The sequence below is a fragment of the Arachis ipaensis genome, chromosome B6 (genome assembly GCF_059453495.1).
Source record: "Arachis ipaensis isolate K30076 ecotype BB chromosome B6, ASM5945349v1, whole genome shotgun sequence".
Classification (NCBI taxonomy): Eukaryota; Viridiplantae; Streptophyta; class Magnoliopsida; order Fabales; family Fabaceae; genus Arachis; species Arachis ipaensis.
This window is the reverse complement of record NC_142441.1, coordinates 13026400-13052824: the sequence shown is the minus strand read 5'-3', so window position 1 is coordinate 13052824 and position 26425 is coordinate 13026400. Positions and strand designations below refer to the sequence as shown.

The following is a 26425-nucleotide window of genomic DNA, read 5'->3' as shown; positions in this document are numbered from 1 at the left end:
GTATAAAACTTAATTATTTCTATTTATGCAACACACCTAACACCTAATTAAATAAAAAGTATACACGTTAAATTAATTTAAATTTTTTGGATAATAAATGCTAAAATTAATTATTAATAAAAAATTAGATTTTTTCATATAAAAATAATAACTAAAAATCTTATTATTTGATTTTTTATCTACAGAGACATTGGTCTTTTTAGATGGAGATTTTGATTTGTCAATCTACAATTTTATTTTTGTAAAAATAGTTTGATTCTATAAATCTTTTGTGTCATACATAATTTATACTGTCAGAATAAAATAAACTGTATATACGTAATTTTAAAAAGATACTGATAAAAATACTAATAAATTTTACTAATTAAAAATCTACAAATATATTTAATAAAGTAACACGAACGGTAGAAGATACAAATATTGTACTTGGAGGGTTTGCATCTCGTGGAATTTGCCAACTTGGTGGTATCAATGAAAAAGTCAAAGAAATTGAACTTGAATAAATCTACGATGCAAAATTTGGTTGATAATGTCAGCGTTTTCGACTCTATATTCTAGAATAGAGCATAAAATTATAAAATGTAATATTGAAGATCATCCAGAAATATATGAATATATGATTATATATGTGCAATTTCAATTGCCGAGTACCGTATCCCCAGCTAGCTCTAGATTTTCTCCCAAAACTAATTTCCTGGAAAATACTTTGCTAGAAGATTTCAGCGTAACTTCCCAATATATTATAACATGCATGGACACGTGGTCTAGGATTATAAATAAAATGTTAAAAATGTTCATAGTCCAAATCGTCTAGTAGTCTTGTTTCCTCAACAAAACTGTTATACGCAGTTCTTTATTAGTGTAGTTTTTACTTATGGTATTAGTATTACTAACAATTTTGACATCTTAAGCATTTCCTTCTTTGACACTTTTAGTAGGCATAGGCTATTCACCCGGAAGAATAATTTACTATCTTTTTTTATAGTTAAAAGGAATTTAATATTGCTTTAGTTTTTTGTTCATTGATGTTTAATTTGTTGGGTGCTACTTGTTATTTATGTTACGTTAGTTTAACCTAAATTTGGACACATTTATACGTTGAAGAAGTATAGATAACCGACTATGAGTGTAGTAAATTTGAGCCGATTTTTTAAATTTTAAATTTTAAAAAAGTGCCCACTAGTATTTGTGCTGCGCATGTTCGTTGCTGATGGTTCTTTTTAACTAATTTTGGATGTTTTTTTTTTTAATTTTAAATGTATTTTTTTAATAATTTTAGATGTTTCTTTTTCTTATGTTTTTAAATGATTCTTTTTTATAAAATTTAGATGATTTTTTAAATAGTTTTAGATATATTTTTTTTAATTTTCAGAAGTTATTTTTTCAATATTTTTAGATGTGTTTGTCTTGTTAAATTTTAAATTTTTTTAAAATGATTTTAAATTTCCTTAATTAGTAGATTTTTTTTCTAGTTGGCTTCACCTACCCCTAGTTGGATACTGACAAAATTGTCATACATTATTATTCAGCAAGTTGTACGGAGATGAGGAAACAAATCAAAACAGCACGTTTAGTTACTTGTTACACTAACATCCACATCATTAATTAAGTTGCTAAAAATTTTGAAAATTTAATGATTAAACTGAGTATACTTGACATTTTTGTTGTATTTCATAATAATAATAATTTCCCTTAAGATATAATTTAATCATATTTTAAGGTAATGTATGGTCTATAATTAGAGAAAGTTAAATTAAGAGGCAACATTAACTGGAGGCTTTGTTAAACAAAACATGATAAGCTGTCTCTGCCTTCCCCGCCTCATGTTCCAGATTTAGAAGTCGTCTTTCTTCCCTTCAAACATATATAAAATAAAAATTCATAATTCTTCTCTCGAGTTTCCTCTCTTTCTTTCTCTCTTCTCATTTCGCGCTTAATAAATTCTTCCACTAAAAATAAGAAGAGAGAAAGAAAGAGAGGACAATTAAACTCGTATGGAGGAGTCTTATGGACGCTATCAATATGAACACAATAATATGAACAATGCGCGCGGTGTAAATAATGACAACAAAATGTGGTTATCATCAACCGTTAGGCAACCAACATCATCATGGGATTTATATCAAGAGCCGTCTTATTCGACGAGGACGAAGGCGGCGGCGGCGAAGGAGACAAAGAGCACGTGGTGGTGGAATGATGCTGAGAGGAAGAGAAAACGCAGGGTCGCCAAATACAAGCTTTATGCAACTGAAGGAAAGTTCAAGCATAGTATCAAGAAAGGTTTTCGTTGGCTCAAGATCAAATGGATCAAGATGGTAAAAGATTATTAATTAATTAGATTCATACACAACACGTATGCATATATGAGTTGGAAAATTGGAATTCATTGTAATATCTTGTGTATTGTGTTATAAATAATGATCGTAACTGCTTGCATAAATGTTTGTATTTTTGTAGCAACCTTCTTTTTTGGTAATGTTTTTATGGGGGTTTGATTTTTCTTTTTAATTAATTAATTAGTTCCTCCATTTTGTGTAATTTGATCCTCTTATTATTAGTTCCTGCTTTCAAGGACTCTTTTATTAAACCAGAAATTTATCAACGTGAAATAGATTGCAACATGTTAATTTGTTGATGTTGAAATGCCAAATGCATTTCTAGTTGATTGTGTTATTCAATTCCTTTCATTATTTAAAGTTAAGATAACAATAATTTCTGAAAAAAAAAAAAGAAATGGATAGAACTTGAGGTTTTTAAACCTTGCTTATTTTAAGGTTGAGGTTGTAGAAATGAAGAAAAAACAAGAACCATATTAGAGGCGTAATTAAGAGCTAACTAATTGAAATCATAATAGTCACAACATTATTGTTAACGTTAACCAAGCAATTTTCTTATTCCAACTCTCCAGGCCAACTTTATAAATCATATATAACAATCCAAGTATTGAGAATTGAAACTAAGTATTGTGTTTAGTAATTAGAGATTGAAACTAAAATTTCAATTTCAAAATATAAAATTTAATTTATTGGATAATTCAAAAAGTAGAAACATAAGCAATAATGAAATTTTTTAAAGATAAAAATTGAAATTTGAATAATAATTTTTTTAAAATATTTTTATTTAACTTTTTAAATTTTAAATATACTTTTTAATATTTATATTTATCTTAAATTAAATATGATATTAAAATATAATCAATTGTATATATTTTACACTAAACACAATATAAAAATTTAATTTAATTTTTATTTTTTAATTTCTATCTCACCATCTCTATTTTAAGTTTCAATTTTTCTTTCAAACACAATCTTATAGAGTTGAGTGTTCTAGATGGAATAGCATGTATGCTTAATATTATATATATTTAAGAAGAGGTGATTCTTTCATTTAATAGTTAGCTTTTAATGTTATGTTTCTTAAGTATTTAGCAACCGTATCAAAGCTTAAGTTATCGGCATTATTCACTGACCTTTCGGTTGCTGTTTACGACTACAAATTTAAAAAGAGTGAAGTTAGAAATGACAATATAGAGTGGGAATGGTCTCTTTACTCCCCACTCCACATCTTGAAATTTCATTTCATCCTCATTTTTCATGGCAGAAAAATAGTTCTCTCATCTTCGTTTTTCGCATAAAAAATATGACACCTATTTTAAAGAAGATATAAAAAATATATTTTATAAATATATTTATTTAAAATATGACTTATTTATTTTGTTACACTTTATTTTTATAAAATTTTAAAATCAAATTCTGCAAATTCATTATTTAATGGCTAAAAATATATATTCTCACAAAAAGAGAATTATAAAATTTTTATTTGAGAATTCACTAAAAAAATAGTCTTACGAAATTCTTGTAGAAATTATTTATTTCAATAAAATATATTAATTTTACTATAATTAAGATAAAATATATTGAATATTTTTTATTATATTATTAATAAAAATAACAAATATTAAATACTTAAATCTTAAATAAAATATACAATACAATTTTTTAAAAGAAAAAAGTATTGTAGATCATTTATCTTTTATATTTCTATATTTTTAATATAATATGTTAAAGTTAGATAAGTATTTTATAATGTCTAATATAGAGTATGGAATAGCATGAGACGCTTAATATTATATTTAAAAAGAGTGTTTTTTTTCTTTTAAGTAATAGCTCAAATGGCATAGTCTCCCCATACTCAATTAAGAGGTTGCAGGTTCGAGTCTCCTATCTTTGGTAAAAAAAAAAAAATAGTTAGCTTTTTAAGTTAACGAGTTATAATTCAAATAACATAATCTTTTCATACTCACTTAAAAATCTCGAATTCGAATCTCACTCCTAATTTTAGAAAAAAAATAGTTAGTTTTTTAATGCAATTTTTTGAAATATTTAGTAATGATATTGGAGCTTAAGTTTTCAGCAATTATTGACCTTTTGATTGTTGTTTATGACTACAATTTAAAAGTGGTGAAATTAGGAATGACAATATAGAGGAACAGGGACCGATCTTCTACCTTCATCCCACATCTTGAAATTTCACCCCATTCTTATTTTCCATGACAGGATAATATTTCTGCCCATCCTCATTCTTTGCAGAAAAATATAGTCCTATGGGATTCTTGTGGAGATTATTTATTTTAATAAAAAATGTTAATTCTACTATAATTTAAGATAAAATATATTTAATATTTTATAATTATATCATTAATAAAAATAATTAATATCAAATATTTAAATCTTAAATAAAACATACAATATAATTTTTAAAAGAAAAAAATTATAGATTTTAAATAATTCATATTTGAAGTGTTTTCCAATCTTCAAACATTAGTATTTTTATCGTAGTATTTTTATAGTGTAATAAAATTTTTAGGGTAAACTATTATTTTAGTCTTTAATTTTAATTTTAATTTGATTCTTAATATTTTAAATGTGATATTTTAACTCAAAAAAATTTTAAAAGAGATTTAATATTGTTCTACCATTAAATTCGACTTGAATAATTAACCAAAAAAATTTTACATTAGTAATAATTGATGGGTCAATTATACCTGAAATCGAACGTTATATTAGCTTTTAAATATGTCAATTATTTATGTTTTTTTAGATTGAAATAGAGCGTTTAAAATATTAAAAATCAAATTAGAATTTGGTCTTAATTTTAGAAAACAAAATAATATTTTATCTTTTTTTATTACTTTAGTTTAATATATATGATTTTTTCGACAGAGAAGTCCCCACAGGTTGGGGGATAAAGTTCCCATCCCCATTTTAAAATTCTCCACAAGATAATTTTTTCCCTCATTCAGTCATTCTTATTCTTATTCCTATCTTGGAGTATCTCTATGAATTCGAATACCGATGTTTATGGATTTTCATTGTTATTCCTAGTCCGTATCTCATAATAAAAAAAAGTTTGATGTAGTAATAATTAATACATTACATGATAAATTAAAGGGTATAAAGGTTTTCACTCTTCTTTGGACTGAGATCAGTATTTATAAATACACACATGTTTGGAACTATTAAAATACAGAGCAAATGAACAATTATACTACCTGATTGAAGTATCTTTTGTTTTAATTTTTATAGGCTAACATTGCAAAAATAAGCCTAATAGACTAGTACATATTTAGGTGACATAAAGAAAACCAAGGCAATGACACGTTGGAACTAAGGAATTACATGCAGCATCTGAATGCCATTAATTACCCTTTATTTCACCATGTTAAGGATTAAGCAAATAAAGATAAGATGTTCTTCTTGAGAGTGAATTCATCTGTCTTGGTTGGGTTTATTGACTGCACCAAAACATAGAAAAACCAATTAACATGTTGTCTTGCATCCATATTTATGGTCTTTTAATAGTGGTAGAAACTCAGTTGTAGTTAACTTCATTTAAAGTTGATAACTGAGAATCATTAAATAATTTAATAGATTTGACTAAATTATCATCTAACTTCATATGAATTTAACTGCACTTGTTTAATAATAGTTCTTTAAGATCCAAACTTAACAAAATTACCTTTTCAAGCATTCTCTCAAGACGTTGAACCTCGTTCTTTGCATACTCTTTACCCTTTTCCATACAGTTCTTAGCAAGTTTTAAGTACAATTTGCCATATCTGGGAAAAATTAAATCAAAACTACATATCAAAATCTTTTAGAGAGAAAAACATAACAGTTACGAGAAATTGAATCAAACAAACCATAAAAGACAGAGTTGTAACCAAATACTTAGGACTATATATACAATAATAATATAACCACGAAATTGTTCAAACCTTGCATCAGATCCTTCAAGATCCTCAACTTCCTCTTCAAGTTGTGAATAGATGGCCTTTTTGTCATTGTCACCTGCATTCACAAATTTCTTCACCAACTTATCCAGGGATGCTACTATACCAGCCTGTTCCAAGAACAATTAATTAAGCCTCTTAGAGATTAAAAACACGAGAATGAAGTACAGATTGAAAAAAAAGATGGTATCAAAAGAGGTACCAACTTTAGAAGTAAGTCTTCCTTGTCCATCGCGATTTGTGCCACATTTCTCATTGATGTAAGATACAATATCATCCAAATTACGAGCACCTTCATAAACTTCACCAGCTTTATTGCTCTTTCTGAACAATTTCAGTTTGGGATAACTAGTAATTTCATATCTGTACTGGCAGAATTTAGCATTCAATTAATACACATGTGTGGATCTTAATTAAAATTATATATAATTTAACATTCAATATAACACACATGGTATGAACTTACTTTGTAGTTACATCCTTGTACATGTCACCATCAATACTAGCTATAACTACATCTTCTTCTGGTTTAAATGCTGTAGCAACCTTTTCATAAGTCTATAGAAACAACATAAGGATTAAGTCATTAAGCTTGACTATAAGCTATAATTAGGACAGATAATAACATCCTTACAGGGGCAAAGGCCTTGCAATGTTTGCACCTGCAAGAAATGTTTTTTTTAATCAGAAAAATTCAAAATGAAGAATTTAAGATGGTAAAAATCTGTACTTACCAGGGTGCATAGAACTCAACAAGAACATGTTTTGTTTTATCCAAGACAATCTTATCAAAGTTAAATAAGGTGAGAGGCACCACATCAGATGGAGTTGTTGCTATCTTTACATTGGTACCTATATTAACAACACATATTTGTTTCATGACAGTGACAATGCAAATGCAGAAGAAAATTTAGATTAATAATACCTCCTTTCATGTTCACAAATCCAACAAGGGCTTCTGCGGTTTTTGCACCTTCATATCTAGTTACACCACATTCAAGCAATTATGTGACTGATAATCTAGAAGTGAATTAAGGAAAGGGTACGGTTCAAGTGCGAGCTTACAACATAGGTTCTAAAGAACCCTGAGGAAACCACTTAATTGTAGGGTAAACAGAAACCCCATATTTAGAGCAAATGCTTTTATCTGCATCACAATCTACCTGTGCGCGGACACACATGTCAATAACGTAACCATGTTAGGTGTATACTAAAATCAACTGCCAAAATTAATTATATAAAATACGTATTAAAGTATAAAATGAACTAGTGTACATAGTATATTTGAAACTACTAACTTTGGCGATCAAAACGGACTTGGTTTTCTTGAAAGTTGCTGCGAGCTTTTCATACTCCGGTACAAGCTTTTTACAGTGGCCACACCTAACAACATGCATTGGAAAAATAATTGTCGAGTGAAGAATGATAAAGCGAATCTTGATTTAATATTAATTAAGGGAAGAACGTAACGTAGAAGAGCGTACCAGGGAGCGTAGAACTTGATGAGAACGCCGCGATCATGGCCAACCTCGTTTTCGAAGGTGTCCTGTGTGAGCACAAAGGCGTCGTCTTCTTCCGCAAAAGACGACTGAAACAATAAGAGACCCATTATTATCGCTACGAGGGCCATCATGAATGTGCTGTGCACTCCAGGATCCAAAAGCTGATAGACTCTCCGGATTTAGTCTTCCTTTTCGTTATTGTAAAATTATTGTCGCGTTACATTCATCATTTAACAATAATTAACACCATCGCTTTGATGAGTGATTATTATTCTTATTATTAATAGATTGATGTTGTTGTCGCTAGATACAAAATCAATGCTCATCTTGGCACTCATTATTTCAAATCTACCATTCAAGTAAGAGAGTGTATACATGGTATTAGTGGAAGAGTTTTTTGCATGAGTTATAAAACTATAAACTGTATGAATCAATTAAGATTACGTTTCTCTCTTAATTGAAATTGAAAATTTATATAACAAACTGGGGTGTTCCGAGAATCGAACTCGGGACCTCTCGCACCCGAAGCGAGAATCATACCACTAGACCAAACACCCTTCTTGACGTCTTTTGGGGATGTTAATTATTTCATTCCTTAATCAATTTATTTCAACATTCCATGTTGCCAACCAGCATAAAAGATATGTCTGTCTTACCCGCCGCAAATGAGGGTTGTCCAAATATATATATGGAAAATTATTACATATTTCGCTGAGAAAACTAGAATACGATGTACCAAAAGTTTGCCAAATAGCTATTGGTCTTGTAGTGAGTGTAGAAATGACAAAAATAACTCTACTTATAGAATTGATTTGCTACAAAAAGACCAACTCAAAAATAACGTTCATGGCTTGTGACTAACAACTTATGGTGGAAAAGTCACTTTATAAATCAATTTGGGTAGGTTAAGTAGTCAGATCATTCTTATTCTTTATTTAAACAAATATAGGAGATTTGAATTTCGTCTTATACATGTAACAATTTATTAATCAGTAATGACAGACCTTTCAATAGAGTTTAAATTCGCAACAAATTAATCCTTAACCTTAACCTGTCAAAAATTAAAAAATACTGTAAAAAAAAAAAATCACTTTCCAAATATTAGCCCATAAGTAGTCCTGTTAAATTTCTGAGTTGTAATCCCTTGTTTTTTCTCTTTTGGGGCATTAGCCCTCCTTTGGTGTACCAAAAAAATATGAAAATTAATTTCGGGTGGGTATATATATATATATATATATATATCAAAATAAATTATATAAGTTAATATAATAAATAAATAGTTATAATTTAATATTTTGAAAAGTTTAATAGAATTATATAGGTCAATAACCATTTAATCATATTATGTGTATATTAAAAATTAATTATTTATATAAAATATATATATTAAAATATAAAATACACATTAAAAATAAATTAAATAACATATATTATATACATAAAATCGTGATTATAACTCACTTTATGGTCACCCTTTTGAAAAATCATTATCATATATTTATCTATGGTCACGATTTTTAGCGTAACTATAACTTATCTATGGTCATTATATTTTAAAACCGTGACCATAGCTTATTCTATGATCACCTTTTAAAAAAACTGTGACCATAGTCTTATCTATAGTCACGGTTTTAGCGTGACCATAAATTATCTATATCTTATCTATAGTCACGGTTTTAGCGTGACCATAAATTATCTATATATGATCACCCTATTATAAAACCGTGACCATAGCTTACTCTATTTTTTGAGTTTTTTTTTTTAAAAAGCATAATCACATTCCAAAATTATGATAATCACAAAATAAGTCTAAAAAGAAAAAAATTTAAGAAATCTAAATTATAAAATTTACATTATAAGCTAGATATGTTGTTAGTCCAAACAACACAAATCAAAATAGGGTGTAATTTATCCATTATTACATGTAATACCGAATAAAATCTCTTTAAAAAAAGTACATAATACATAAAAATATTACATTTAGATAACTAAAATATATATGAAATTAATCTCATTTCATATTTTTATGAAAAATAATATTTTTTTCACATCATGTTCTCCTACTAGCAAAAGAAATAAATATTTTAGAACGAAAAAAAAACTTTCAGTGATGCAATACAGTTAAATAATGGATATGTGACACATGTTTAATAAGTCAATCAACATTAGAAAGAACTATATTAACAAGTCAATCAAAATAAAAAAGGTACCTATAAAAAAATTTCAATGATAATGAAAGGAAAAAAAATTTAATAAGTCAACTAATGATGTTCTGTCTTACTCTATTTGAAATCTGGCACCAATGCTCTAAGAATTGAATTTGCATCTTCTAAATTTTGAATTTTACTTTAGAGAGTAAAATTTGATCTTTCACCCTTAAATAGTTTTTCTCTCATATTTTCTCTTAGTCCCACCTATGAAATAAATAGTAAGAGATCAAACTTTACTCTTTAAAGTGAAATTCAAAATTTAGAGGATCCAAATCCCTAAGAATTAATGCAGCTTTGCCATCCTTAATGAGTTTTTTATTTAAAAAAGACATGCCAACATCAAAATTAGCTTCCATAGTTAACTACTATAGTAGTCTAGTACATACTAAGTACAAAAAGAACAAGCAATCTTTTTTTAACAAACTAGATTCTATAGTAGATTAGTTTAAGGCCAATAAATTAACAGTAAAATTAATATCAATAACAGTTAGCCACTATTAATTTAATTGCTAATTTGTACAGTATTTACTTCCAAATTTTTTGACATATAACTTGATCTAAATAAAAGAGGAATGCTTTGCCGCGCATCATTTGGTGCACTATTGTCATTAGACAGAGATTGTTGGGCAGCTTTTATCATTACTTGTACTTGTTCTACACTCATACCAGGATTGACTTGTTGCAACAACGTTTTAGTCAAGTTTGTTAAACCATCCAACTTGCAAGTTAAGTTATTTTTATTTTTCTCTATAGTTGACACCACTTAAGTATGTTGTTGTTGTATTTGTCGGATTTGCTTATCCTTTTTAAGTACCTTTCCACAAGTGCTAGGCCAAGTCAAATACCTTATAGTAGGGATTGACTATTTCACTAAATGGATCGAGGCAGAGCCCCTAACAACTATTACCGCTCAAAGAAGTCGGAAATTTCTGTATAAGAACATTGTCACAAGGTTTGGAGTTCCACACTCCATCACCACGGACAATGGAACTCAATTCACCGACTCAACCTTTAGGAACTTGGTGGCCGACCTAAAAATAAAACATTAGTTCACATCTGTGGAGCACCCCCAGACCAATGGACAGGCTGAAGCTGCCAATAAAGTCATATTGGCCGGGTTAAAACGCCGATTGCAAGATGCAAAAGGAGCTTGGACAGACGAGCTTTTCCAAGTCTTGTGGGCATATCAGATCACTCCACATTCCACAACGGGAGAATCTCCCTTCCGACTTGCGTACGGAATGGAAGCAATGATCCCCATAGAAGTAGCTGAAGAATCACCTACAGTCTTATTCTACAATGAAAGAGCTAACACCCAGACTCAAAAGGAAGAGCTTGACCTCTTCTATGAAGTCCAGAAAGAGCTCGGATCAAGGAGAAAGCTCTAAAGCAAAGGATGGCTCCGAAATACAATCAAAAGGTGATAAAGAGAAACTTCACCACCAATGACCTCGTCCTAATCCGAAACAACATCGGAATACAAAAGTCAGGAGAAGGAAAACTAGCTACAAATTGGAAATGACCTTACAAGATAATACTGTTCCTAGGGAATGGTTCCTATAAGGTGTCCGACCTCCAAGAGCGGGAGCTACCAAGGTCCTAACACGCTTGTAACCTAAAAAAAAATACTATAGCTAAAAGCCTTGTACCTGGGTGTACTCTTTTTCCCAATAATGAGAGTTCTTTAATGAGGCACCAGCACAAGGGCTAGGGGCACTCAAGCCTTCAGTAAATAGCTTTGTAAAGAAATTTCTTAAACATTAATAAAAATTTCTAGTCTATTTCTTTCTTCAGAAGTTTCCTGTCTCAAACGCATTAATTTAAGCTCGATAAACCGCGAAAATCATTGCCCGACCTAAAGTTGTCAGCAAGATGAAGCCATAATTGTCAGAACCGAACCAGTTATCGAACCAGTAAGGTTACTGGGTCACTGGGTTACTGGTTCAACCGGTGAGTCACTGGTTGAACCGTTTAACCCGGTTCTATATAAATAAAAAATAACTAAAAATTTAAAATACATATTTTCACTAACATTTTAAGAATATTAAACTATTTTAAAATAATATGGAACAGGAATAATAAGTATTTTGTTATTTTTATTCTATCATAAATATTTTTATTTTGTTTTTGTATTAAAATAACTATTATTTTTAAATTTTAATAATTTATTAATTAATTTATATCTATTATATTATTATATACTACAAGTATTTATTAAAAAAATAATATTAATATATATTATATAATTATGAAAAGAAAGAATAGTGAGTTTATAATTATTGTTAAATAAAAATATAATTAAAAAGATCGAATTTATAACTAAAATTAAAATAAATTAAATAAAAGTAAATTATTTGATAAAATATATATATATATATATATATATATATATATATATATATATATATTATAATTTGCATATAAATGAATAAAAAATGTAACAGTCTAGCGGCTTTAATAATATTTTAGTTCTCTGAGGACAGGGGTTCGAACCCTCTTTCTAACATTTTGAACAAATTTGCATTTTCAATCGGTTCGGTCAGACTGGTCTTGATCGAGTTTGACCAGTTTTCAACGGTTCATTTCAGGTCTAATCGGTTCATACCGGTTTCCTTCTTTATACGGTCTAACTATCGGACCGGATCGGTATAGGATCTGATTTATCGATTTTCCAGTTGAATCGGTCAGTTCGGTCCGGTTTTTACAACTATAGATGAAGCGACGAGTTACAAGTTAATATAAGAAGTTATACAAACAACTCGTACAAAGCGAGCTCAAACAAGTCGGATAAAAAATGGAGTCGTAAAAATAACTTAGCAACGGCCGATTACTCGAAGTCGAACCTATGTAAGAAAATTAATAAACTTTTGAATTTGTTAAGACTCATGGGTCAAAACAAACTGAACTTTACTACAAGAGTCCAAAGGGTACTTTACAACTTTAATAAAGTTTTGAACATTACTTCATAAAAGTTGTGAACAAACAACTAGAGAGAAGGTAAAATGTTAAAAAAACTATAAACTATTACAAAAAAAATTAAAAGTGTTATAAGCCCACAAGTCAGGCCATATGAGTTAGATGAAATAGAATATAAAAAGCCTAAAGAGGAGTAAGGTTCTTGCCAGTAACATCATCTTTTCTCAGAGAAGGAGAGAGCACAAAAACATGCTTGGTCGACACGACAAATGAGGCCGAGGGAGAGGTCTCCACAGTAGCAGCTTCAGGTTTAGTACCCGAAATGGAGGTCTGCCCGACCTGAGGCCCCGAGGTCTTTGGATCTACTAAAGGCTCCTCCTCATCATCGTCCTCGGGTTCTGAAACTATCTTTCCATCTACTATGTTGTCAAGACTAGAGAGGGAAAGGTCAAGGTCGGGAGCCAAGACCTTAACCTGAGCTTCCAAGTTATCAAACATCTCGTTCATCCCCAAAGCGGCCAACTCCTGGGACTTAGCAAACTGCTCTTTTAGTTTCCCTAACTCCTCCTCCAGTGTCAATCTCTCCCCAAATACACGAGTATAGCTCTCCTAAAATTTTTTGGCCTTCTCTTCGGCCAAAGCAGCAGCAGCCTCCGACTTGGTGGCTCTTTTCCGAGCTCTCTCAAGGTCAGACCTCAAGGCCTCTCGTTCCTGCTCCAAGTCCTTCTTCAGCTCATTCATCCTTTTTACATCAGCACGAGCCGACACTAAAGCACTGGCCATTGTTTGAATGGGAGAGTTCCTCAACTCCCTGGCTAGAGTAGCACATACTCCAACCTTATGAAGCCCTCTACGGGCCAAGCGTTGGAGGTGGTTTTGAAAAGCCACGTCATGCGTGCTTAGGTGGTGGTAAGGAAGGATATTCTTCTCCCCCCAAGTCAAGGCTTCGAAGCTCTTCGAGTAAATTCTCTTATCGTCATCCACCTTCTGCTTCTTGAAGGGAGGTTCAGTGGAAGACGGAGAAGGCTCAAAAGGGATAACCTTGGAGAGGGGAGTGGGAATGACGACCTTCTACTCAGATTGACCCGATCCCGACTTCCTAGGAGAAGATCAGACAGAAGATTCGGCCCCGACCTCTTTTTGTTGCTGGAGATTCTTGGCAACAATTGTCTTTTTGGTGTTTCGAAGAAATTTTATAGCTGATTTCGGAGCCATACTTTCTGCAAAACAAAATAAACATACTCAGAAACAACGCTTACAAATAATAGAATTCAACAAGTAAAGGAAGAGAGAACTACCAAGATCGAACTTCAGAAGGTTGGAATCTTCCTGGTGCACGAAATTGTGATCATCAACAATGGCGCCAAAGACTTGGAGCTCTCAAACGTGAATCACACTTTGTCACAATTTCGCACAACTAACCAGCAAGTGCACTGGGTCGTCCAAGTAATACCTTACGTGAGTAAGGGTCGATCCCATAGAGACTGTCGGCTTGAAGCAAGCTATAGTCATCTTGTAAATCTCAGTCAGGCGGATTCAAATGGTTATGGAGGATTGATAATTAAAAGATGAATAAAACATAAAATAAGATAAAGATAGAGATACTTATGTAATTCATTGGTAGGAATTTCAGATAAGCGTATGAAGATGCTTTGTTCCTCTTGAACCTCTACTTTCCTATTGCCTTCTTCCAATCATGCATACTCCTTTCCATGGCAAGCTTTATGTTGGGCATCACCGTTGTCAATGGCTACTTCCCGTCCTCTCAGTAAAAATGTTCAACGCACGCTGTCACCGCACGGCTAATCATCTGTCGGTTCTCGATCATGTTGGAATAGGATCCATTGATCCTTTTGCGTCTGTCACACGCCCAACACTCGCGAGTTTGAAGCTCGTCACAGTCATCCCTTCCCAGATCCTACTCAAAATACCATAGACAAGGTTTAGACGTTCCGGATCTCAGGAATGGCCGCCAATAATTCTAGCCTATACCACGAAGGTTCTAATCTTAGATTAGAAACCCAAGAGATACACATTCAAGCTTGTTTGCATATAGAACGGAAGTGGTTGTCAGTCACGCATTCATAGGTGAGAATGGTGATGAGTGTCACATAATCATCACATTCATCATGTTCTTGGGTGCGAATGAATATCTTGGAGAAGAAATAGACTTGAGTTGAATAGAAAAACAATAGTACTTGTATTAATTCATGAAGAACAGCAGAGCTCCACACCTTAATCTATGGTGTGTAGAAACTCCACCGTTGAAAATACAAAAGTGATAATGGTGTAAGCATGGCCGAATGGCCAGCCTCCAAGGTCTAGGGACTAAACGTCCAAAGATGAAAATACAATAGCAAAAGGTCCTATTTATAGAGAACTAGTAGCCTAGGGTTTACAGAAATAAGTAATTAATGCAGAAATCTTCTTCTGGGCCCACTTGGTGTGTGTTTGGGCTGAGCATTGAAGCTTCCATGTGTAGAGTCTTTTCTTGGAGTTAAACGCCAGCTTTTGTGCCAGTTCTAACGTTTTGACGCCAGAATTCTTAAGCTGACTTGGAACGCTGGTTTGGGCCATCAAATCTTGAGCAAAGTATGGACTATTATATATTGCTGGAAAGCCCAAGATGTCTACTTTCCAAATCAATTGAGAGCACGCCAATTGAGCTTCTGTAGCTCCAGAAAATCCACTTCGAGTGCAGAGAGGTCAGAATCCAACAACATCTGCAGTCCTTTTTCAGCCTCTGAATCAGATTTTTGCTCAGGTTCCTCAACTTCAGCCAGAAAATACCTGAAATCATAGAAAAAAACACAAACTCATAGTAAAGTCCAGAAATGTGATCTTTAAATAAAAACTAATAAAAATATAATAAAAACTAATTAAAATATACTAAAAACATATTAAAAATAAATGCCAAAAAACGTATAAATTATCCGCTCATCACAACACCAAACTTAAATTGTTGCTCGTCCCCAAGAAACTGAAAATCATATAGGATAAAAAGAATAGAATATACAATGAATTCCAAAAACATCTATGAAGATCAGTATTAATTAGATGAGCGGGGCTTTTAGCTTTTTGCTTCTGAACAGTTTTGGCATCTCACTTTATCACTTGAAGTTCAGAATGATTAGCATCTATAGGAACTCAGAATCCAGATAGTGTTATTGATTCTCCTAGTTAAGTATGTTGATTCTTGAACACAGCTACTTTATGAGTCTTGGCCGTGACCCTAAGCATTTTGTTTTCCAGTATTACTACTGGATACATAAATGCCACAGACACATGACTGGGTGAACCTTTTCAGATTGTGACTCAGTTTTGCTAGAGTCCCCAATTAGAGGTGTCCAGAGCTCTTAAGCACACTCTTTTTGCTTTGGACCACGACTTTAACTGCTCAGTCTCAAGTTTTTACTTGACACTTTCACGCCACAAGCACATGGTTAGGGACAGCTTGGTTTAGCCGCTTAGGCCAGGATTTTATTCATGTGGGCCCTCCTATCCACCAATGCTCAAAGCTTTGGATCCTTTTTATCACCCTTGCCTTTTGGTTTAAAGGGGTATTGTCTTTTTCTGCTTGCTTTTTTTTCTTTCTTTTTTTTTCTCTCTTTTTTTTTCGCATATATCCTTTTTTCTACAAGCTTTTCACTGCTTTTTCTTGCTTCAAGAATCAATTTTTTTATTTTTCAGATTATCAAATAACATTTCTCCTTTTCCATCATTCTTTCAAGAGCCAACAATTTTAACATTCATGAATAAACAATATAAAAAATATGCACTGTTCAAGCATTCATTCAGAAAGACAAAAGTATTGCCACCACATCAAAATAATTAAACTGTTTTAAAATTCGAAATTCATGCACTTCTTTTTCTTTTTCAATTAAAAACATTTTTCATTTAAGAAAGGTGATGGATTCATTTTCATTGCTTCAAGGCATAGACACTAAGACACTAATGATCATGTAATAAAGACACAAACATAGATAAACATAAAGCATAATTTTCAAAAACAGAGAAATAAAGAACAAGAAAATTAAAGAACGGGTCCACCTTAGTGATGGCGACTTGTTCTTCCTCTTGAAGATCTTATGGAGTGCTTGAGCTCCTCTATGTCTCTTCCTTGCCTTTGTTGCTCCTCTCTCATGGTTCTTTGGTCTTCTCTAATTTCATGGAGGAGGATGGAATGCTCTTGGTGCTCCACCCTTAGTTGTCCCATGTTGGAACTTAATTCTCCTAGGGAGGTGTTGATTTGCTCCCAATAGTTTTGTGGAGGAAATTGCATCCCTTGAGGCATCTCAGGGATTTCATGATGAGAAAATTCCTCATGCTCTTGGTGAGGTTCTCTCATTTGCTTCATCCTTTTCTTAGTGATGGGCTTGTCCTCATCAATGAGAATGTCTCCCTCTATGTCAATTTCAACTGAATTGCAGAGGTGACAAATGAGGTGAGGGAAGGCTAACCTTGCCACAGTAGAGGACTTGTCCGCCACCTTGTAGAGTTTTTGGGATATAACCTCATGAACTTCTACTTCCTCTCTAATCATGATGCTATGAATCATGATGGCTCGGTCTATAGTAACTTCAGACCGGTTGCTAGTGGGAATGATTGAGCGTTGGATAAACTCCAACCATCCCCTAGCTACGGGCTTGAGGTCATGCCTTCTTAGTTGAACCGGTTTCCCTCTTGAATCTCTCTTCCATTGGGCGCCCTCTTCACAGATGTCCATGAGAACTTGGTCCAACCTTTGATCAAAGTTGACCCTTCTAGTATATAGGTGTGCATCTCCTTGCATCATGGGCAAGTTGAATGCCAACCTTACATTCTCCGGACTAAAATCTAAGTATTTCTCCCGAACCATTGTAAGCCAATTCTTGGGGTCCGGGTTCACACTTTGATCATGGTTCTTAGTGATCCATGCATTGGCATAGAACTCTTGAACCATTAAGATTCCGACTTGTTGAATGGGGTTGGTAAGAACTTCCCAACCTCTTCTTCAGATCTCCGGATACTCATTCTTTTTTATCTTAAAAGGGACCTCAGGGATCACCTTCTTCTTGGCCACAACTTCATAGAAGTGGTCTTGATTCACCCTTGAGAGGAATCTCTCCATCTCCCATGACTCGGAGGTGGAAGCTTTTGCCTTCCCTTTCCTCTTTCTAGAGGTTTCTCCAGCCTTTGGTGACATAAATGGTTATGGAAAAACAAAAAGCTTTAGCTTTTACCACACCAAACTTAGAAGGTTTGCTCGTCCTCGAGCAAAAGAAGGAAGAAGAGAGTAGAAGAAGAAGAAATAGAGGAGATGGAGGGGGCATTGTATTTCGGCCAAGGGGGAGAAGTAGTGTTTAGGTTGTGTGAAAATGAAGGAGTGAAAATGGGTTTATATAGGAGTGGAGAGGGGGTATGGTTCGGCTATTATGGGTGGGTTTGGGTGGGAAAGTGGTTTGAATTTGAATGGTAAGGTAGATGGGATTTTATGAAGGATGGGTGTGAGTGGTGAAGAGAATGGTGGGATTTGATAGGTGAGGGGTTTTGGGGGAAGAGGTATTGAGGTGATTGGTGAATGGGTGAAGAAGAGAGAGAGGTGGGGTAGGTGGAGATCCTGTGGGTCCACAGATCCTGAGGTGTCAAGGATATCTCATCCCTGCACCAAGTGGCGTGCAAAAATGCCCCTTTCTGTCAATTCTGGCGTTAAACGCCAGGCTGCTGCCCATTTCTGGCATTTAACACCAGTTTCTTGCCCATTCCTGGCATTAAACGCCAGTCTGGTGCCCATTTCTGGCGTTAAACGCCAGTAAGTTTCTCCTCCAGGGTGTTCTATTTTTCATTCTATTTTTCCTTCTGTTTTTACTTTTCAATTGTTTTTGTGACTTCACATGATCATCAACCTACAGAAAACATAAAATAACAAAAGAAAATATAAATTTAACATAGATAATTAAAGATTGGGTTGCCTCCCAACAAGCGCTTCTTTAATGTCAATAGCTTGACAGTGGGCTCTCATGGAGCCTCACAGATGTTCAGAGCGATGTTGGAACCTCCCAACACCAAACTTAGAGTTTGAATGTGGGGGTTCAACACCAAACTTAAAGTTTGGTTGTGGCCTCCCAACACCAAACTTAAAATTTGACTGTGGGGGCTCTGTTTGACTCTGTCTTGAGAGAAGCTCTTCATGCTTCCTCTTCATGGTTACAGAGGGATATCCTTGAGCTTTAAACACAAGGGAGTCTTTATTCACTTGAATGATCAATTCTCCTCTGTCAACATCAATCACAACTTTTGCTGTGGCTAGGAAGGGTCTGCCAAGGATGATGGATTCATCCATACACTTCCCAGTCTCTAGGATTATGAAGTCAGCAGGGATGTAGTGGCCTTCAACCTTTACCAAGACATCCTCTACAAGTCCATAAGCTTGTTTTTTTGAATTGTCTGCCATCTCTAGTGAGATTCTAGCAGCTTGTACCTCAATGATCCCTAGATTCTCCATTACAGAGAGAGGCATAAGGTTTATACTTGACCCTAGGTAACACAGAGCCTTCTCAAAGGTCATGGTGCCTATGGCACAAGGTATTGAGAACTTTCCAGGATCTTGTCTCTTCAGAGGTAACCTCTACCTAGTCAAGTCATCCAGTTCTTTGATGAGTAAGGGGGGTTCATCCTCCCAAGTTTCATTACCAAATAAATTGGCATTTAGCTTCATGATTGCTCCAAGATACTTAGCAACTTGCTCTTCAGTAACATCTTCATCCTCTTCAGAGGAAGAATACTCATCAGAGCTCATGAATGACAGAAGTAAATTCAATGGAATCTCTATGGTCTCTGTGTGAGCCTTAGATTCCCATGGTTCCTCATCAGGGCACTCCATGGAGGCCAGTGGACGTGCATTGAGGTCTTTCTCAGTGGAGATCACTGCCTCTTCCTCCTCTCCAGGTTCGGCCATGTGGGTTGTGGTTATGGCCTTGCACTCTCTTTTTGGATTCTCTTATGTATTTCTTGGGAGAGTGCTAGGAGGGAGTTCAGTAATTTTCTTACTCAGCTGACCCACTTGTGCCTCCAAATTTTTAATGGAGGACCTTGTTTCAGTCATGAAACTTTGAGTGGTTTTGATTAGATCAGAGACTATGGTTGCTAAGTCAGAGGGGCTCTGCTTAGAATTCTCTGTCTGTTGCTGAGAAGATGATGGAAAAGGTTTGCTATTGCTAAACCTATTTCTTCCACCATTACTGTTGTTGAAACCTTGTTGAGGTCTCTGTTGATCCTTCCATGAGAGATTTGGATGATTTCTCCATGAAGGATTATAGGTGTTTCCATAGGATTCTCAAATGTAATTCACCTCTTCCATTGCAGGGTTCTCAGGGTCATAAGCTTCTTCTTCAGAGGAAGCTTCTTTAGTACTGCCTGGTACAGCTTGCATTCCAGACAGACTTTGAGAAATCATATTGACTTGCTGAGTCAATATTTTATTCTGAGCCAGTATGGCGTTCAAAGTATCAATCTCAAGAACTCCTTTCTTCTGATTTGTACCATTATTCACAGGATTCCTTTCAGAGGTGTACATGAATTGGTTATTTGCAACCATTTCAATGAGTTCCTGAGCTTCTGCAGGCGTCTTCTTCATATGAAGAGATCCTCCAGCAGAGCTATCCTATGACATCTTGGATAGTTCAGACAGACCATCATAGAATATACCTATGATACTCCATTCTGAAAGCATGTCAGAAGGGCACCTTCTGATCAATTGCTTGTATCTTTCCCAAGCTTCATAGAGGGATTCACCTTCCTTCTGTCTGAAGGTTTGGACTTCCACTCTAAGCTTACTCAATTTTTGAGGTGGAAAGAACTTTGCCAAGAAGGCATTGACTAGCTTTTCCCAAGAGTTCAGGATTTCTTTAGGTTGTGAGTCCAACCATGTCCTAGCTCTGTCTCTTACAGCAAAAGGAAAAAGCATAAGCTTGTAGACCTCGGGATCAACTCCATTGGTCTTGACAATGTCACAGATTTACAAGAATTCAGCTAAGAACTGATGAGGATCTTCCAATAGAAGTCCATGAAACTTGCAATTCTGTTGCATTAGAGAAACTAATTGAGGCTTAAGCTCAAAGTTTTTTGCTCCAATGGCAGGGATTGAGATGCTTCTCCCATAGAAGTCGGGAGTAGGTGCAGTAAAGTCACCAAGCACCTTCCTTGCATTGTTGGCATTGTTGTTTTCGGCTGCCATGGCTTCTTCTTCCTTGAAAAGCTCTGTTAGGCCCTCTAGAGAGAATTGTGCTTTAGCTTCTCTTAGCTTTCTCTTCAAGGTCCTTTCAGGTTCAAGATCAGCTTGAACAAGTATGCCTTTATCTTTGCTCCTGCTCATATGAAAGAGAAGAGAACAAGAAAGTAGGGAATCCTCTATGTCACAGTATAGAGATTCCTTGAGGTGTCAGAGGAAAAGAAGAATAGAAGGAGGAGGTAGATAGAAGAGAATTCGAACTTATCAAGAGGGATAGAGTTCGAATTGCACCTTGAGGAGGAGTGTTAGTCCCTTAAATAGAAGGTTGTGAGAAGAGGGGAAGAATTTTCGAAATTAAAGTAAAAGATTTTGAAATAATTAAAAGAAATTTTGAAAATTTGGTAAAGGATTTTCGAAAATTAAGATCGGGAAAGAAATTAAGTGATTTTTGAAAAAGATTTTGAAATTAGAAATCAAAAAGATATGATTGAGAGTTAATTTTGAAAAAGATGTGATTGAAAAGATATGATTAAGAAGATATGATTGAAAATCAATTTTAAAAAAAAGAAAGTTTTAAAATTAAAGTTGATTACTTGACTAACAACAAATTAAAAGATATGATTCTTAAAAATTAAAATTTGATCCTTTCTTAATAGGCAAGTAACAACTTGAAAATTTTGAAGTAAATCATTAATAGTAGCAAGGATTTTCGAAAATAATAAAAAATGAAAAGAAATTGATTTTGAAGAGATATGATTGAAAAGATATGATTTGAAAAAGATTTGATTTTGAAAAATTATGAAAATTTGAGAAAGATTTGAATTAAAAACAAAATCTTCCCTCTTGTGTCCTTCTGGCGTTAAACGCCCAAAATGCTACCTTTTTGGGCGTTAAATGCCCAGCCAGGTACCCTAGCTGGCGTTTAAACGCCAGTCTTCCTTTTTCATTGGGCGTTTTGAACGCCCAGCTTTTTCTGTTTAATTCCTCTGCTGAGTGTTCTGAATCTTCAATTCTCTATATTATTGACTTGAAAAGACATAGTTTTGAAAAAAATTTTGTTTTTGAATTTTTTCAATGATGAGAAACAATCAAAATACAACTAATCTTAGGAAACTCAAATCAAACAAACAATGCATGCAGGACACCAAAAAAAAAATTTTTATATAAGAGACACTAACAAATTGAGAATGCATATGAGAAACAACAAAACACACAAAACAAGAGAATTTAAAGATCAGAGCAATGAAATCATCAAGAACAACTTGAAGATTAATGAAGAACATAATGCATGTAATTTTTGAAAATTATAGGTATGCAATTTACACCAAACTTAAAATTAGATACTAGACTCAAACAAGAAACATAAAATATTTTTTATTTTTATGATTTTATAAATTTTTTTGTGATTTTTCGAAAATTGAGTGGAAAAGAAAATAAAGGGGTTCAAAATTTTTAATAAGAGTTCCAGGAATCATTGCAATGCTAGTCTAAGACTCCGGTCCAGGAATTAGACATGGCTTACTAGCCAGCCAAGCTTTCAATGAAAGCTCCGGTCCAAAATACTAGACATGGCCAATGGCCAGCCAAGCTTTAGCAGATCATTGCTAACAACAGCAAAATTGATAGAAATCAACAAGCTCTTGTGATGATAGGTTGAAACCTCGGTCCAATAAGATTAGACATGGCTTCACGCCAGCCAGACTTCAACAAATCATCATGAAACTCTAGAATTCATTCTTAAAAACTCTGAAGAACAAAATAGGAAATTTTTTTTTGAATTTTTCGAAAATAAAAATAAAATAAAATTACCTAATCTAAGCATCAAGATAAACCGTCAGTTGTCCAAACTCGAACAATCCCCGGCAACGGCTCCAAAAACTTGGTGCACGAAATTGTGATCATCAACAATGGCGCCAAAGACTTGGAGCTCTCAAATGTGAATTACACTTTGTCACAATTCCGCACAACTAACCAGCAAGTGCACTGGGTCGTCCAAGTAATACCTTATGTGAGTAAGGGTCGATCCCACGGAGACTGTCGGCTTGAAGCAAGCTATGGTCATCTTGTAAATCTCAGTCAGGCGGATTCAAATGGTTATGGAGGATTGATAATTAAAAGATGAATAAAACATAAAATAAGATAAAGATAGAGATACTTATGTAATTCATTGGTAGGAATTCAGATAAGCGTATGAAGATGCTTTGTTCCTCTTGAACCTCTGCTTTCCTATTTCCTTCTTCCAATCATTCATACTCCTTTCCATGGCAAGCTTTATGTTGGGCATCACCGTTGTCAATGGCTACTTCCCGTCCTCTCAGTGAAAATGTTCAACACACGCTGTCACCGCACGGCTAATCATCTGTCGGTTCTCGATCATGTTGGAATAGGATCCATTGATCTTTTTGCGTCTGTCACACGCCCAACACTCGCGAGTTTGAAGCTCGTCACAGTCATCCCTTCCTAGATCCTACTCAGAATACCACAGACAAGGTTTAGACATTCTGGATCTCAGGAATGGCCGCCAATAATTCTAGCCTATACCACGAAGGTTCTAATCTTAGATTAGAAACCCAAGAGATACACATTCAAGCTTGTTTGCATATAGAACGGAAGTGGTTGTCAGTCACGCGTTCATAGGTGAGAATGGTGATGAGTGTCACATAATCATCACATTCATCATGTTCTTGGGTGCGAATGAATATCTTGGAGAAGAAATAGACTTGAGTTGAATAGAAAAACAATAGTACTTGTATTAATTCATGAAGAACAGCAGAGCTCCACACCTTAATCTATGGTGTGTAGAAACTCCACCGTTGAAAATACAAAAGTGATAATGGTGTAAGCATGGCCGAATGGCCAGCCTCCAAGGTCTAGGGACTAAATGTCCAAAGATGAAAATACAATAGCAAAAGGTCCTATTTATAGAGAACTAGTAGCCTAGGGTTTACAGAAATAAGTAATTAATGTAGAAATCTTCTTCCGGGCCCACTTGGTGTGTGCTTGGGCTGAGCATTGAAGCTTCCATGTGTAGAGACTTTTCTTGGAGTTAAACGCCATCTTTTGTGCCAGTTTGGGCGTTTAACTCCAGCTTTTGTGCCAGTTCTGGCGTTTTGAGGCCAGAATTCTTAAGCTGACTTGGAACGCTGGTTTGGGCCATCAAATCTTGGACAAAGTATGGACTATTATATATTGCTGGAAAGCCCAGGATGTCTACTTTTCAACACAATTGAGAGCACACCAATTGGGCCTCTGTAGCTCCAGAAAATCCACTTCGAGTGCAGAGAGGTCAGAATCCAACAGCATCTGCAGTCCTTTTTCAGCCTCTGAATCAGATTTTTGCTCAGGTCCCTCAATTTCAGCTAGAAAATACCTGAAATCACAGAAAAATACACAAACTCATAGTAAAGTCCAGAAATGTGATCTTTTAATAAAAACTAATAAAAATATAATAAAAACTAATTAAAATATACTAAAAACATACTAAAAACAATGCCAAAAAGCGTATAAATTATCCGCTCATCACTTCCAAATATATTTTTGTATCCAAATGGGAAACTTCGCCCCATGTGCCCAACACAAAATCTACAACACCCATATCTAGGTCATCTAACTCGCCTAGATCACATTTAACGATATTAAGGGTATCTTGCCAGTATAGGGGAAAAGGAGGTTATTGGTTCTCGGGCAAGAAGAGAGGTCGGACACCCACAGCACACCGGACCCTAAAAAAGTGATATTTGAAATCATGGAAAGAATCGTCGAAGATAGAAAAAACTTTCCAACCTTGTACAACTCGGAAGGATATCCACCCCGACTTCTTTGTGGAACTATAAGGCTTTGTTGTAACAAAGAGATAGAAAAAGACGTTTAAAGTAGGTCGGACATCCAACTCTCGACATAGGAGCTGGTACATTTTCATAAAAGCCTAGGAGTTCGGGTGTAATTGAGAAGGGACAAGGTTAGAAGACCACAACACTTCCATTTCAAAAACTGTAAAGGGATGTTGGACACCTAACCTAGTAAAGAAACAATCATAGGCATAAAAAAAAGGCTGCTCATATTCCTCTAAAGAGGAAAAACACACTCTCTCTTCTAGGTCAGACGATTCTAAAATATAACCTCTCTCATCCTCCCTATTTTCACATATACTATAGTGCCTACGGAACTCATCACAGTACTCTTTACCGGTCACTGGCACACAGCTAAAGACATTACTATCTACCCAAATCCGAAGAGCAGGAGGGACTTTAGTCGACATATTCAAGATAACATGGCGTGACATAAATGCTATACCTACAAACGCAAAAGTAAAGCAACCCATTACCAAAAGGGGTTGGAACTTGTCCAAAACAGGTCGGGTAAAACATTGAAATAAAAGGAGCCACTTCCTTCAAAGAATTTTTTACAAAGCAGTCAAATGGCGTCTCTCCTATTCAACCCCGTCGCATTGAAGCAACACCATTTGGGGCAACACAACACACAATCAACAGAGTAACAGCCACAGTTATATACAAAAGAAAATCCTTTCAGAAAAGAGAGTCTTTCTAAATCTTTTCAGAGATATTTTTACACAAATAGTACAAAAAAGAAAAACTTTTTTCAACAGAAAAGAAAAAGAATGCAATGACAGAAGAGGTAAAAACTCAAATAAAAGAAGAAAAGCAAACACAGGCAAACAGAAATAAGAGTTTAAGGAAAAGGGAAAAACAAAACCAACCTTGAAAAGATTGTGAAAAAGGGGGAGGGCACGTCTAAAACCGACAAAACACAAACGATCCCCTTCACACCGGTGAAAGCAAAGAAATCATCAAAAACCAAGATAGAGAAATCTTGAGGCAACAGAAGCGATCGAAATAGGCACAGAGGAGTTCTTTTATAAATAAGAGAGTAAAGTAGTCTTTTCAAAAACAACAAAAAAGTGAAGAAGAGCCAAAAAAGTCCCCTTTATAAGAGACAATGAACCAAAAACGGTTCCTTTACTCCTCTTTGAACGTGTGTGGATCCCAAAGAGCAACTGCCGTGCAATGTTCGTCCATGATTAAAGCACCATCAACGTTCAAAATTTCAAACACGTCTGGTAGACCGAAGTGCTAAAACCCGACGTCCACAACAGAGACCATAAAATGCTTGAGTCCGACCCACAAAGGACCCGAACTCAAGTAGGGGCACTGTTTATACCCTGGGTCAAGCAAATAAAAGTCAGACCCAATAAGACAAAAGGCCCACTAATAAAGGTGGCCCTCACAAGTAACCCCGACCTCTTTAAAGAGGTCGGGCACCGATGAAAAAGGGGGCT

General features: G+C 34.4%; 1 protein-coding gene, 2 non-coding genes and 1 pseudogene across 3 annotated transcripts; 1 reads left to right on the top strand and 3 right to left on the bottom strand.

Annotated features, from left to right (window-relative positions):
• Window positions 1-5728: 5728 nt before the first annotated feature.
• LOC107646523 (putative protein disulfide-isomerase A6) lies at window positions 5729-7939 on the bottom strand. Its single transcript, XM_021105766.2, has 11 exons — window positions 7777-7939; window positions 7591-7675; window positions 7358-7455; window positions 7218-7273; window positions 7027-7144; window positions 6927-6954; window positions 6759-6850; window positions 6499-6655; window positions 6278-6402; window positions 6019-6118; window positions 5729-5794 (listed from the first exon to the last, which is right to left on the bottom strand). Exons 1-11 carry the CDS (start codon window positions 7923-7925, stop codon window positions 5729-5731), a joined length of 1074 nt encoding a protein of 357 aa, XP_020961425.1. The 5' UTR covers window positions 7926-7939.
• Window positions 7940-8279: 340 nt separating this feature from the next.
• TRNAP-CGG (transfer RNA proline (anticodon CGG)) lies at window positions 8280-8351 on the bottom strand. The gene has a single exon. It is a non-coding gene; the product is annotated as a tRNA-Pro (tRNA).
• A 4752-nt stretch (window positions 8352-13103) lies between these two features.
• On the bottom strand, window positions 13104-25387 carry LOC148554647 (uncharacterized; annotated as a pseudogene).
• On the top strand, window positions 20626-20733 carry LOC148554648 (small nucleolar RNA R71). The gene has a single exon (XR_015887503.1). It is a non-coding gene; the product is annotated as a small nucleolar RNA R71 (small nucleolar RNA).
• Window positions 25388-26425: the final 1038 nt, after the last annotated feature.